Source organism: Pogonomyrmex barbatus, unplaced genomic scaffold, assembly GCF_055798465.1.
Source record: "Pogonomyrmex barbatus isolate J1 unplaced genomic scaffold, ASM5579846v1 scaffold2, whole genome shotgun sequence".
NCBI lineage: Eukaryota > Metazoa > Arthropoda > Insecta > Hymenoptera > Formicidae > Pogonomyrmex > Pogonomyrmex barbatus.
This window is the reverse complement of record NW_028297116.1, coordinates 24,057,813-24,072,053: the sequence shown is the minus strand read 5'-3', so window position 1 is coordinate 24,072,053 and position 14,241 is coordinate 24,057,813. Positions and strand designations below refer to the sequence as shown.

At 33.0% G+C, this 14,241-nt stretch overlaps 3 protein-coding genes across 3 annotated transcripts; all 3 read right to left on the bottom strand.

Moving 5' to 3' along the window:
- Positions 1 to 349: 349 nt before the first annotated feature.
- LOC148936801 (uncharacterized) lies at positions 350 to 2,926 on the bottom strand. The gene is made up of 3 exons (XM_089076204.1): positions 2,542 to 2,926; positions 1,376 to 1,404; positions 350 to 1,278 (listed from the first exon to the last, which is right to left on the bottom strand). Exons 1-3 carry the CDS (start codon positions 2,924 to 2,926, stop codon positions 1,105 to 1,107), a joined length of 588 nt encoding a protein of 195 aa, XP_088932330.1. The 3' UTR covers positions 350 to 1,104.
- Positions 2,927 to 9,484: 6,558 nt separating this feature from the next.
- LOC148936800 (uncharacterized) lies at positions 9,485 to 10,577 on the bottom strand. The gene has a single exon (XM_089076149.1). The coding sequence runs from the start codon at positions 10,575 to 10,577 to the stop codon at positions 10,107 to 10,109; it is 471 nt and encodes a 156-aa protein (XP_088932275.1). The 3' UTR covers positions 9,485 to 10,106.
- Positions 10,578 to 12,170: 1,593 nt separating this feature from the next.
- On the bottom strand, positions 12,171 to 13,389 carry LOC148936799 (uncharacterized). Its single transcript, XM_089076148.1, has one exon. It carries the CDS (start codon positions 13,353 to 13,355, stop codon positions 12,240 to 12,242), a length of 1,116 nt encoding a protein of 371 aa, XP_088932274.1. The 5' UTR covers positions 13,356 to 13,389; the 3' UTR covers positions 12,171 to 12,239.
- Between the last annotated feature and the right edge of the window lie 852 nt (positions 13,390 to 14,241).

The following is a 14,241-nucleotide window of genomic DNA, read 5'->3' as shown; positions in this document are numbered from 1 at the left end:
TCCGATTCTTTTCACCATCGATGACTCCGCCAAATTCTGTGTAACTTTTGTCTGTATATAATTTTAATATATAATCATGTTTCTTAACTTCATTTTATACAATTTTTACCAATGAAATATACTTAGTTAGATAATTAATGTGCGAAACTTTACTTTTGACGCGCATCGTTAGAATTATTATGATTTTAAGTCTTGTTTTTCGATCAATTTCAATTTTTATCAGACTGAGGATGACCTAATGTAAGATCAAAACGTTTGTTTATTAAATTTGTTTTTGTTTATTAGATTTTTTTATTAATTTATGTATTTATTTTCACTAATTATATACGAATGTTTTCACACTGTTTTTCGCTTTTATATTCCTGATCTTTTATTTATGAATTTAATAAGCGCCTTCTATTACTAATTTGGTATAATAGTATTTTCAATATTAGTTTCACAATGAAAATTTGTATTATTTTCTAAAACAAATGTATGAATTACAAATAGTAATTAAAAAATTCAATATATTATAAATATATGTCATATATATGTCATATATACATATAATCATATTTTAATGATAATAATTATTACTTATATTACATCGGAATACTAATTTTTCAAGTATGAATAATGCATATTTTCTTTAATGTTATATAAACCTCCAGTTTTTTTTAAGTATTTATTATTTTATAAAAATACAAAAACCAAAATTCTAAACAATATGTAAATCATTTCTAAATTGCTTTTAATATTCTATTAAAAATTTGGATTAGAAATATTTTTAGCAACATTTTAGAAATATTTTGTGTAATAAATAAATATTATAGATTTCATAAAAATTTTAAGCTTTGTGTCCCTGACGCTAAAAATGGATCTGAAATCTTAGATGAAGAAAGAATTGATTATACACATTGATCAATTAGTTGAAATAGTAAATGTGATTGTCAATTTTTTGTCCAAGATTTCAGATCGATTTTTAATATCGTAGGTGCAAAGCTTTAGAAAATTAGAAAAAAATATAAAATACACACATACATTTTGTGTACGTGTGTATTCGCGCGTGCATATTATTCTATTCTATTCTATTCTATTATACAATTATTATTAACTTCAATTTTTTCAAACTCCTGTATTATCGTTATCAAATTCATTATTCAAACCATTAACTGATGATTTTATTATACTGTACATCTTTTCCATTATAGGATCATATTGACTTTCACATAATCCTTCTCCTATTAATAAATATAATATAAATTTTATAGAGAATTGTTGATATAAATTACAGAAAGAATATTTTTATTAGTTTATTAATTTAATTGTTAGTTTAATTGTAGTTTGCAACTTGTAACACTATTTCTCAATCAATGAAATTCTATATAATATATACCCTAATAATGCGTACGTTCTGAGTATGTTCTGAGAAGATCGCAATACATATATTGCGATCATCTCAGAATATTCTCATACGTACTGCGATCAACTAAGTACGTTCTAAGTACGTTCCTATGTCCGGGGTAACACCTTCCATGGAATTTCGCGAATATTCGCAGCGAATGATGACAGTATCAGGAAAGGATGAAAAACGGGAAATTTTCAGTAGATTATGGTTGCATTCCAATATTGATTGCTAGCACTGAAAATCTATAATATACGTGACGCCCCTTACAAAAAAATAATGAAAAAATGAAAAATAAGAGAAAGTGATGAAACATCTTTTATCTTGGTATCATATTTCTAAAACGACCATCCCTCCAACTTGGGATCCTGGCTCGATGCTGCTTCACTTCTATGTTGGGATGAAACCTGCTACTGAAATGATGATATAAGTGAATACAGAATTTTGGCATAAAATATGATAGATATGATTAATGAATGCTACTATATTGTCGTATAAACAGTCTCAATTTTAAAATCTCGATTACATATGTAATTCTTGTAGATAATTTATTACATATATAAAGCCGTGAATATATTATTTAATGAGAATCATTTTTCTTATGAAAATTGTTTATAAATTATGTTTATAAATATGTTATATATATTTTATTTACTTGTTTATAAATTTGTTAATAATTGTATTAAATATGCGAAATATTTTTCTTATTTGTATATTATAGTTAATTAATTAACTATAAAATAGTATAATTAAAGAAAGATAGTAATTAATAATGTTATTTCATTATTTATTTATTAAAAAATGGCTTAAAAATAACGATTAAATGACGAAATATTTATGACAATAATATATCATGACAAATGTTACGTCTATAGAATATATGCGCGCGATAGAAAAGCGTATCATTTCTGTACCTCTGAGTATAATCTGAGAATATATGCGTGCGAAAGAAAATCGAATGATACTGTCCGATATGTTCTAGTGATTTCAGTACGTTACAGATAATCACAGTACTAACAGTACGAAAATAGGAAGATTCGCAGTATGTCGTGTGCTGTTAGGGTAATATATAAATGTAATATATAAATGTGTATATAACAATTATATTGTTGAACGAGACTAAAAAGATTTGTATAGGTTACAATAAATAATTTTACCTGTTTTATATAATTTGCTTCTTTCTTTAGCATAATATTTTCGTGTTCTCTTTTTCAAGTTTACCCAACAATTTTTTAATGTTAATGTATCACGAAATATTCTTGATTCATTATTAAATTTTTTGCAAATTTTGTCCCCACACTTATTTTTTTCTTTTGTGGATATAGCATCAGTTCTTTTGTTTTCTATTATATTTTTATATTGTATCATCAATTCTATCAATAAATATTTGTAAGAAGTTCCTAAGGCAACCGGTGGATGGCGCCAAGAGTGCTGCTCGGCGATCAAAAAGAACGGCTCTCGATCGACCACAGCGCTGTCATGTGATACATCGAGACGATCAATCAGAAAAGGCTGATGCAATTGTATTTGTTTTAAAATCATCGAACCTGCTCCAATTGTTCGGAACAGCGGGCGATAGATACTCTCTCTTCGGCGGATTGGACAGACGTATCATCCGCGATAGTCGAAACTTAATCGTAGTCGAGTCATCATGTGAATCGATATCTTAAGATTGTCATTGTATTTCGAGCAGAGTTCGTCAGTGAAAATACATTTTCAGTATTATATTGTTAAATTGCCTACAAGTTATTATGCCTGCCTTTCCTGCTCCATTATCCATCACGTGGCTGTTAACTCCTCTGAATGCGCGTATTAATCGAATCTACAGTATTTGAAATAACGGACACCAATTCCTGACAAACTGTTACTTTATTCAAATATTCAAATTCAAAATAACAAAGAATCTTACATATTTTTCTGTATTGAGAAAATTTGTTCCTCTTTTTTTCAGCATTTTTATTAATTTTTATTAATTATATTAATTTTATATTAATAAATGATTACAAATCCTTTCAATAATCATATCAACAATCACAGTGAACTGCTGATCAATTTATGCATCGTTTTATAAATTTATGTTCATCGACCAATTATTACTTGCCAAAAAAGTTTTAGCACATAGGGTATAAGTTTATTTAAACTCTTCTCAAGAGATGGTGGAATACGATTATATATAAATCGAGCTTAAATCGACGTGTGTTAATCAACATTTAGATGAACTTAGATTAACAGTCACTAATAGTGAAAACAGGCATTACTCGATAAGAACAGGCACGTGGATTCCACGTTGTATCCACGTGTTTTATGTAGATTACGCGGACAAGACTATATCGACATGATATTCACATGAATTCTATATAGATACTTCCATATAGATTTTAATACATGTGGTCCACGTAGAATTACTGATGAAATTTAATGTAGATAAAAATAGGAGATAACAACATAGAATTCATGTAAGTAAATTCATATCGATTTTCATCTTATGCAATCTACGTTGAAATTTTGTTATTTCGATGACGCAGACATAGACACACTAAGTTCACAAAAAATTCTTCAGGTAGCTTCACAGAAAACATAAAACTTAAGTTTAGATGAATTTTTTATATTTTAAAATCTATATCAATCTTTATCCCATGTATCAATTTTGTAATTGTTGTAAACAAGTGTTATTCAATAAATAAACAGATTATTTAATAGTATTTCATTTTATTATTAAATGTAACAACTAAATATCTATTTTAAATTATAATCTATTTATTTTAAATAATAATATATATAATTTAGATATATAGATAATATATAAACACTCAATTACAATTAATATTAATGAACACAAATTAAATTATAACGTAAAAAGAAAAGTCACCGAACAATTATTTTATAAAGCAAACAAGCTTATGCGATTTCATACCAGATGAATTTTTTTGTAATTAACATATAAATAAAAACATCTAAACAAAATAAGTTTATATACACAAATTACATTTTAATACGTAGCTAATGATAATATATATACTAATAAAAATAAATTGAAACGAAGAAATATAATAATAATTTTCTTTTATTTATTTATGAATATTCAACATTGATGAACTATCTTACAGAAAAGTTAAAAAATTAATACTTGTATAGAAATTAAAATTAAACACTTATTAAATTAATTCATAGAAAACAAATTTATTTATTTTAATAAAAAGAAAAATTATTATAAAAGAGAAGAATTATGAAATATAGAGATTATTTCATTCTTCATTCATTATTAATTATTAATGAGCATTTTTATTATTTATTAATATTAATAATATACAAGAAACAATACATGGAATAAAGGTTTATGTATATTGATAAAATATATATAATTATATATAATATATATAATTAATAAAGAAAACGAACAATTCTATTTTTACATTCAAAAAAATAAAAAGAATTGGAAAGCTTCTTATTGTTATAATTATAAAATTTCAGAAAGTGGTATTGGAAGACACACACCCTTTGAAGTGATGCAATTATTATCTTCCCTATATTTTTCAGAAAAAGATAAGAGCACTATTTTTTTTTTAATATCATCTATACGCCATTTTTTAGTGATCCAAGAGTTTTCACAACATATATATTAAAATATTTCGAAGAAAATGGATAAGAAAAAAGATCACATTTTTTTTAAATCTTCTACCAATCAAGTAGATTTCTTCATCACATTTTATAATATTTTCAATTTTAACTACTTCATTGATTTTCGTGAGACAATAGGCATCATCAGATTCCAAACGAAACATCTTATCTGATCTCAACTTTCTTATATGGTATTCCTTGATAACTCAAAGTTGGTCCTATATTATGGCATTGTTTTAATAATAATTCAGTTCTTATAAATGGGGAAGGTTGAAGCATAGCTGCTCTTTCCATCACACGGTAAGCTATTTGTGAAAGTGTCCTTCCTGGTGCATGGAGTAAGTCCTTGAGGTGTCCCAAAAAGCTTTCAAATTTAAATGCGCTAAACTCTTCAAGGCTTCCATGTAACTGACAACATCCACAACAATATGTATTAAATGATGGACATTATATACAAAAGTCAATCCATAAATTTGACAACTGTGCTCCACAAATAACTTAAGCAATTTATCTGCATCAAAAGCATAATCTTTGATTAATATAGAATCAACCAAAATTCGAACAGCACAAGCAAATAATAAAAAATTTTGATAAACTTCTCGAAGAAGTTTTTGGAAAATAAGAAAGCCATCGTATAATAAGAGTCTTCTGAGCTCTGTATCTTTGTAATATTTCCAATCACTCAATTTACGTGGCTCCTAGCAAGTCAGATAGAAAGAAAAGTTCCAGGAAGTTACAAAACTTGTCTATTTGAAGAATATGTTATACCCTGTATGGGCTACAACGATAATATTAGAGATAGTTGGGTTCGTTAAACCTAAGGAGTTGGGACTCCGAGCAGGATCAAAAGAATGTAAGGACCTTCTTGAATTCACTAACACACTTTCTTTATTTTAATTGGTTTATAATAAATGCACAAATTCTTGAGTTTAGTATTTCTTATTTTATTACTTTACACACGGTTAAACATCGGCGGGCGGCTCGGTGCGTATCGCGTCATTCTGGCGGCCGACGACCGAATATGTCACCTGAAACACTAATAGTACGGCTCGCGTGAACTTCGTCGCGCTTTTGTAATATCTTGCGCGATGTTTATAATGATTCCGAACGACGTTATTCTTGACTCTCTCGACTCCGCCTTGTGTAATCAGTTATATAGTCTGATCGATGCCCGATCATCATTCTGATCGGTTGCATCGATCGGTTGCGTGATATTGATTAATCAATATTACGCTCGGTTTAATCATCAAATTTAGGAATTTGCTGATAGGCTTTTTCGCAATGTTCTCGCGTGATGCATTTCTGCGATTTTTCGAAAGACTGGTCGCAATTTCGGCGGTCACACATTTGTGTCATTTTTCGAAAGACTTTTCGAGATTCATGCGGCCTAATTTTGTTGCCATGCGGACTACTTTTATTATTGGTTGTAGGTCTGGCTATAACATCCCCTCCCCGTTAGTAAAAGAAAACGGAGGTACGAAGTTTTCGCTTTTTACATAATTTTTTCTTCCGATACATTTTTTGTTATAATCGTTTGCTTAGAATCGAATACTTTTGCTTATTCTAATCGCGATCTACATTGCGCGCGATCTACATTGCGTGAGTTATTATTTTATTTTGTTTTTTCTTTCTTATGACAATTATTATTGTTGCGATAACACTTTTATTATTATTAATAAGCTGCTAATTGATACAGGATATTCAAAGTGTTTTTGTGAAAAAAGGGATATCTCGTTATTGTTTATTTCGTTCTTCATGTTATTTAATTTCTTTGTTAATTCTGTCTGTTGCGTCTTATATAACTTTTAATTTAATTTTTTCTGTCTTATTTGCCTTGAAAGTTTCGCTTAGTAATGTAATGTTATATTTTGTTAAATACGTTTTTATTTCTTTTCCCTTGTTGGTGCTTGTTGATTTTATTGTCGCATCTGATGTGATTATTTTGCAATTACTTGATAACGTTATTTTTCCTGTATTTGTAATAGTTCTACGCATTTCTTTATTATTTTTACATAAAATTGTAATAGTTTGTTTCGCTGGTGTGGAATATAACCAAGAATATGAATTGCTTAAAGCTATCCATATGCTATTTTTTATTGTTATGTATTTAATTTTACAATTGTTATAACAGTTGTCATTTTCTACATATATATCTATTTCGCATAACGGGTCGGTTTTTACATTTCTAATTGGAAAGATTTGTTCACACAAGTAGTTTGTATTTATTTGCTTGCATTGTGTTAACTTTTCGTAAGTCAGTTTTGTGTACGTATGTCTGTTAGTATCCAAAGCTATTAATGGATTGTTCGTTTCAATTAGTGCGGATATGTTTTGCTTGTATGGTACCGGTAGTGATATTATGTTTAATATTTCGTATAGTGGAAGTGAAATTAGCGGGAAATGTAGGATTGTGTAGACGTTTGTTTTGTCGCAGTGCGCGCTCATTGTCGTTACTTTTTCTATTATATGCCAATCCTCTTCCCTTATTTAAATGGAAAATATGATCTTTGTGGTATTTGTGTGATTGCTTCTTTAAGATTTTTCATTATTTCTTCTAACGGTATTAGTCGCGGATGTAGTATTCCATTTTTTATCGTAGTTAGGTATTTTAGTGTGTCTTCCGCGTTTTGTGTCACTGCGGCAAGTATTGCGTTGGTGATTATAAAGTGTTCTTTTATATTTTCGCTACTTATTTCCGTTGTTAGTGTCATTTCTAATTTTTTGATTGCGTTAGGTAAAATGTTTTCATTATTCTGGATTATTTCTTCGTGATTACTTATGTGCGCTATCGTCGCGTTTATAATTTTAATTTGATTTTTTATTATATGCTCTGTTGCTTTGTTGTTTGTTATGTAAGATACTTAATTGTTCATTGATTAGTTTTCTATCTTCATTGTCCATTGTTCCGAATAATGTTTTGGCAATAGTTCCTATTCCATCTATCAGTCCTCGTTTCGTTTTTGTATCTTGTGCTTTATACAGAGAGTTTATTCTTTTTGTTAAATGTTTTAACCGCTGGTAATTGTTTTCAATTATGATATTATAGTTTTGACATGACCCCTTGTTTGTGAAGTGTAACATAGTGCATATATTTTGCGTTTTTAGTACCTGTGTGTCGATAGCCCCCCAACATTGAAAAACATAAAGTTTCTATAGCTCATTCGATTGCTCATCGTTTGCACATGTGTGCACATTTCAAATTTTCGTTTGCACACTTCTAGTAAAAAAGTTATTAACAAAACAAATTTCGGGGGCTATCTTCACATTAGCCCCCCAAGTATGAGTAAATTAAATAAAAAATAGCTCAATTGATAGATATTCGTTTGCACATTGCCAAACAGGTCGATTTTTCATTTGCACACCTCTAGTTAAAAAGTTATTAACAATTAAAGTTTCAGAAGCGAACGACTTCGGTAGATGAGATAGAAACAAAAATGTTGTGCTTAAAATGGTATTATTCGATGGATTTTTGTTTGCATTTTTCTGAACAGGTCGAATTTTTGTTTGCACATTTCTAGTAAAAAAGTTATTAACAAAACAAATTTCGGGGGGCCATCTTCACACTAGCCCCCCAACTATATATAAATATATAGTTGGGGGAATAAATTAAATAAAAAATAGCTCAATTGATAGATATTCGTTTGCACATTGCCAAACAGGTCGAATTTTCGTTTGCACACCTCTAGTTATTAACAATTAAAGGTAAAAGGTTATTAACAATTAAAGTTTCAGAAGCGAGCGACTTCGGCAGATGAAATAGAAACAAGAATATTGTGCTTAAAATGATATCAATCGAAAAGTTGTGGGGTTTCAGTTATTACAAGATATAAGAGTTTAGGTACAGATATTAAAGATGAGAACATGCAATAGATTTAAGAGAAATAAACAAGAACCGAATATGAATGAAAACACCACAACTTTTCGATTAATATCATTTTAAGCACAATATTTTTGTTTTCACCTCATCTATCGAACTCGCTCATTTCTGAAACTTTAATTGTTAATAACTTTTTAACTAGAGGTGTGCAAACGAAAAATCGACCTGTTTGGCAATGTGCAAACGAATATCAATTGAGCTATTTTTTATTTAATTTACTCATAATTGGGGAGCTAGTGTGAAGATGACCCCCCGAAATTTGTTTTGTTAATAACTTTTTTAGAAGTGTGCAAACGAAAATTTGAAATGTGCATACATGTGCAAATGATGAGCAATCGAATGAGCTATAGAAATTTTATGTTTTTCAATGTTGGGGGGCTATCTTCACACAGGTCCGATCCATAACGCGTCTAGTTTTTTCGATCTCCCTCGCCGAACTGTTTCGTCTTGTAATAGGATTTTATCTCCTATTTCGAACGTGCGTATTTTTGTTTTTCTGTCGTAGGTTTCCTTCGCTTTTTGTTTTTCCTTTTTTACGTTTTCTTTCGCTATCTGATTCGCGGCTCGTATTCTTTCTTGCGCATAATCATCATATGTGTACGATGATTTCGGTGAGCTAGTTAGGGCCGTAGATAATTGTGCCTGGTGCCCGTATACCAGTTCGAACAGCGTGAATCCCGTAGTGGTGTGCGGTGTCGTATTATATGCGAACATCGCATACGATATCCACTCGTCCCAATCATTATTAATATAATATAAATATCGTAAATATTCGGTTAATGTCCGATGTGATCTTTCAAGTGCTCCGGTTGTTTCTGGATGATAGGCCGTCGTTTGCAATTTTTGTATTTTTAATAATTTGCACGTATTTTTATATATATATTTATTGTACCTTCGGCTTTCGCCAAGAAGCGGGACTTGGTTTACAAATAAGGCCTTAAGACACTTATCCCTCCACTCCTATTCACGCATCCATCCATATTCAAATCTAAATACTCGACTTCCTGAATCTCGCCATAACTTATACTTATACTTAATTAATGCCTAGGCATTGCATTGTGTCCCTTCCAATCACCCTACTACATTAAGTATACGAGATACATAAAATACTATACCATATATAACATAACATCACGTATACATAAAATACATATAATACATAACATACATAAAATATATAGAAAACACACTTTCATATACCCCTACCCTTGCATCTCTCTCTCCTCTTCAAGCCTTCCTATTCTTATATCTCTCTTTCTCCTTCCAAAATTTTACTAACACTTTCTCTTTCCTCTCATCCAAGCTATCATTCTCCAACCTGCTTATTCTTTCCTCTACGCAGTCTCCCAGTTCCTCAAACCAGTCTTTTGTTACTTCGCATTCTCCTATAAAGTGTACTAGGTTATCCTGCCCCCTCTCACAGAAACTACATTTTCTCTCTTCCTCTTTTAACCAGTACTTATTATCTATTTCCATATTTCCACACCTTAATCTCATTAATGCTCTTATTCCTTCCCCCTTTTCCTTTCCTCTCACTTCATTTACCTCTAAATAGCTAGGTGCTTTATTCTCGATCATAAACCTTCTATATCTTTTATTATATTTTGCTTCCCTAATCCTATGTTCCTCCTCCTGACGTTGTACGTCCCTTTCTCTTTCCCTTATTTCCTCAATTAAATCCCTTTCTACACCTGGCATCCCATCTATCGCTACTACCCCCCAACCGTTTCTATTGTAATATTTCTCCCTCTCCTTTCCATATAAGTCCTTCCATCTCTCTCTCCTTTTTTCCAATCAACAGACTTTTACCCATCTCTCCTCCCCCATTCCTTCAATCTTTTCCTCATATTTCCTCGCTTTAATACCCCATTCTATTTTAAGCTTATTCATCCCTAATTCCCTCGTGATCAAGTATCTTGGTGTACAAAAGTCTATTTTAAACATCCATCTAATGTAGTCCATCATTATTTTCTCTAATTCTTTCCTTTCCCCCCAACCCCATAATTCTACCCCATAGGACATCACACTTTCCACTAAATACCTGAACATCATCCATCTTCTTATAAAATCATCCCTACAAATTCTTTCTCCTAATCCCCATACCATGTTTGCCGCTATCCTTCCTTTTCTCTTTAGTTCCTTTATATGAAAGTCGTAAGTCCCTCGCCTATTAAAGTTAAAACTAAGATACTTGAAAGTCTGCACTTCCTCGATCTCGCTTTTCCTCCATTCCCATTTCATTTTCTTTTCCCTCCCTTCTTTATTGAAAATCAACATCTTCGACTTACCAGTATTTAATTTTAGTTTCCTTTCCCTTAAAAATCCTCCTAAAGTCCCCATCATATCCACGATAGCCTCCCTATTTTTTGCTAACAACACCAAATCATCTGCGTATGCCAGCGACCACACTCTGTTTTTCCCTAGTTTTATTCCGCCTGTTCCCCTCTTTTCTAGACGCTCATCTAGATCCGCAATGTACAAATTAAACAGCGTCGGACTCAGTACACACCCCTGTCTCACTCCCTTCTTCGTCTTGAATTCTTCCGATAGACCATCCTTCGTCCTAATTGCTGCTCTCGTATCTTCATAAATTTCCTTCATTCTCTGTATTAGTGTCCCATTGATGTTTTTCCTCTCCAGTGTCTCCCATAGCTCCTTCCTATTCACATTGTCAAAGGCCGAGCTCAAATCTGCAAAAAAGGCATACACTTTCTTTCTTTTTTCTCCTGCTTTCCTCTCTCTCTGCACCAGATGACTTAGCACAAAAATATTATCCATGGTCCCCCTACCCTTCCTAAAGCCACCTTGGCTCTCGGGTACTAGGGTCCCATGCTCGACCTCATCCTCCAACCTTTTCCTCAACACCTCCGCGTAGATCTTGTACGCTGTGCAAAGCAACGATATCCCTCTATAATTCTCCATTTTCTCCATATCTCCTTTCTTATAAATCGTTGCTATGACGCTTTTTCTCCAGTCCTCTGGTATTCCGCCTCCTTTCCATATACACGTCAGCAGGTCTGCTAACCTCCTCTTCACCTTCTCCCCTCCGTACTTCCACGCTTCCATAGGAATACCGTCTATCCCTGCTGCCTTTCCTTTCTTCAGCTTCTTTACTGCCTCCGCTATCTCCTCTGTCTTCAGTTCCCTTTCTACTTGTTCCTCCTCCTCTATCTTCCCCCTTTCGCTTTCCCTTTCTTCCTCTACTTCCTCTCCTCCAAGCAATTTTCTAAAGTACTCATTCCAACTTTCTTTACTCATAGAATTTTCCACCCAGTTACTTTTCCCTCTTTTCTTGTTAATTACCTTCCACACCTCAGCCTCATTTTTTAAATTTCTTAGTTCCTTTTCTTCTTTCTCCTTTCACTTCCTCTTCTTCTCCTCCACATGCTCTTTGAAACTTCTCCTTTCTTCCAAGAAACTTTCCCTACTCGACTTTCCTATCCTCCATCCTTTGTATAATCTATGTACTATCCTCTTCTTCCTGGTGCAACTCCTGTCCCACCATTCCTTGTAATCTAGTTTCTCCTTTCTTCTTTTTATTCTTACTCTTATCATTGCGTCCTTCACCAACTCCTTTACCGCCCCCCATTTTTCTTCTACTGAGACTTTACTTATCTCCTCTTCGTCTTCTTCCCCTTCTGTCCTTTCCTTATATAATTCGATGTCCTCCTCCTTCCATCTATATCTCCATTCCTCTTCTTCACTCCTCTCTTCCCCTCCTGCGTTCTTTTCTCTTCCTTCATCTTCTTTTAATTCCAGTACCAGGGGCATGTGGTCTGAGTCCGTCCGCCCTATTACCTTAAAGCTACTTACAACGTCCATACAATAATCATTCGCTATTACATAATCGATCGTGGAGCTGCCCCTCTCTCCTATGTAAGTGTATTCGCCTTCCCCGTCTCCTATCTTTGTCCCATTCATGATATTGCCGCCTATTTCCCCAACTAAATCTACTAAATCTCTGCCTCTGCTGTTAACTACCTTATCCTTACTTTTTCTTACGACACTCCATCCTTCCTCGTCATTTCCTCCCTCTAAACCAATTCTTGCATTAAAATCCCCTCCTATTATTATGTACTCCTCTTTATTCTCTTCTACCATTCTTTCTATTACTCCCCTTATCGCCTCCCAATTTCTCGTGGCATAGACTGCTACTAATACATAATCTCTTTCCCCTTCCCTCCCCTTGATTTTCGATACAACAACCCCATCTTCCTCCTTCCATTTTAGTTCTACATTATCCCCTTTCCAATCTTTTCTTACTCCCACAATAAATCCCCCCATTGCCCTGCCTTTCTTTTTTACCCTCCTTGCAAAACTACATCCCCACCTGTGCGTAGTCGGTAATCTGCTCTTAATTTTCTCCCACCCCTTTTCTTCTACCCACGTCTCAATTAAACACACATACTCCATCCCTCCTACAAATTTCCAAAATTCTATATCCTGTCTCCATATTCCTGCTATATTCCAAAACATTAATCTCTTATTTCTTACCCTTCCCCCTTCTGCTTCATCTTTCTCCTCCCCTCCTTGGCTTAGTCGAAATTTGTACTCGTTCCACTTCTCCTACTTTCCCCCCCTCCTCTCTCTCCCCGCTCCTATCTCTCTCTATCTCCTCTTCTATCTCGCCCCAGCTTCTCCAGACATTTCCTATTTTAACCCTCCCTGTCCCTATCTTTACCTCTAACCCCTTTTCTCTTTGTTCCCTTTTATATCTCTGTATCCTTTCCTGTATCTTCCTCTCTTCCCATGATAAATCATTTTCTATATATATCCTTCCCCCTCTTAGCTTGCTTTTATTTGTCATAATTTCCCATTTCTTCTCCTCCCCCTCTACCTTTGCTATTACAACTGCCTTATTAATCTTACACATTTTTATCTTACATTTTATTCCTAATTCTTTCTCTATGAAATTCTCTACCCATACTATTTTATTCTCTTCCACTTCTCTTATCTTACCCCCTAAACCTTTAATCACAATATTATTGTGCCTTTCCTCTCTCTCTTTCTCTGTTACCCATTTTCTCACTTTGTTAACCTCTCTTTCACTAAGCCTACTACATCCACTTCCTCGCGTTCTCCCACTTCCTCCGCTTCGAGAACTTTCCCCATCCCCTTCCCCCCCACTCATCGGCTCTCTTATCCCTGCAATCTGCCTTTCTACACTGCCTAATCTTTCCCCCATATCTCTAAATCTTTCCTCCCATTCTCTTTCCCTATTCTTATCTCTTTCCACCATCTCTCACCTCCTCCCTTAACTCTTTCACCTCTTTTAGCCATTCTCCCCTAAATTCCAACCATTCGTTTTTCCATTCCCCCGATTTCTCCTCTCCTGCCCCTGTCATCTTAAAGGTTACCTTTT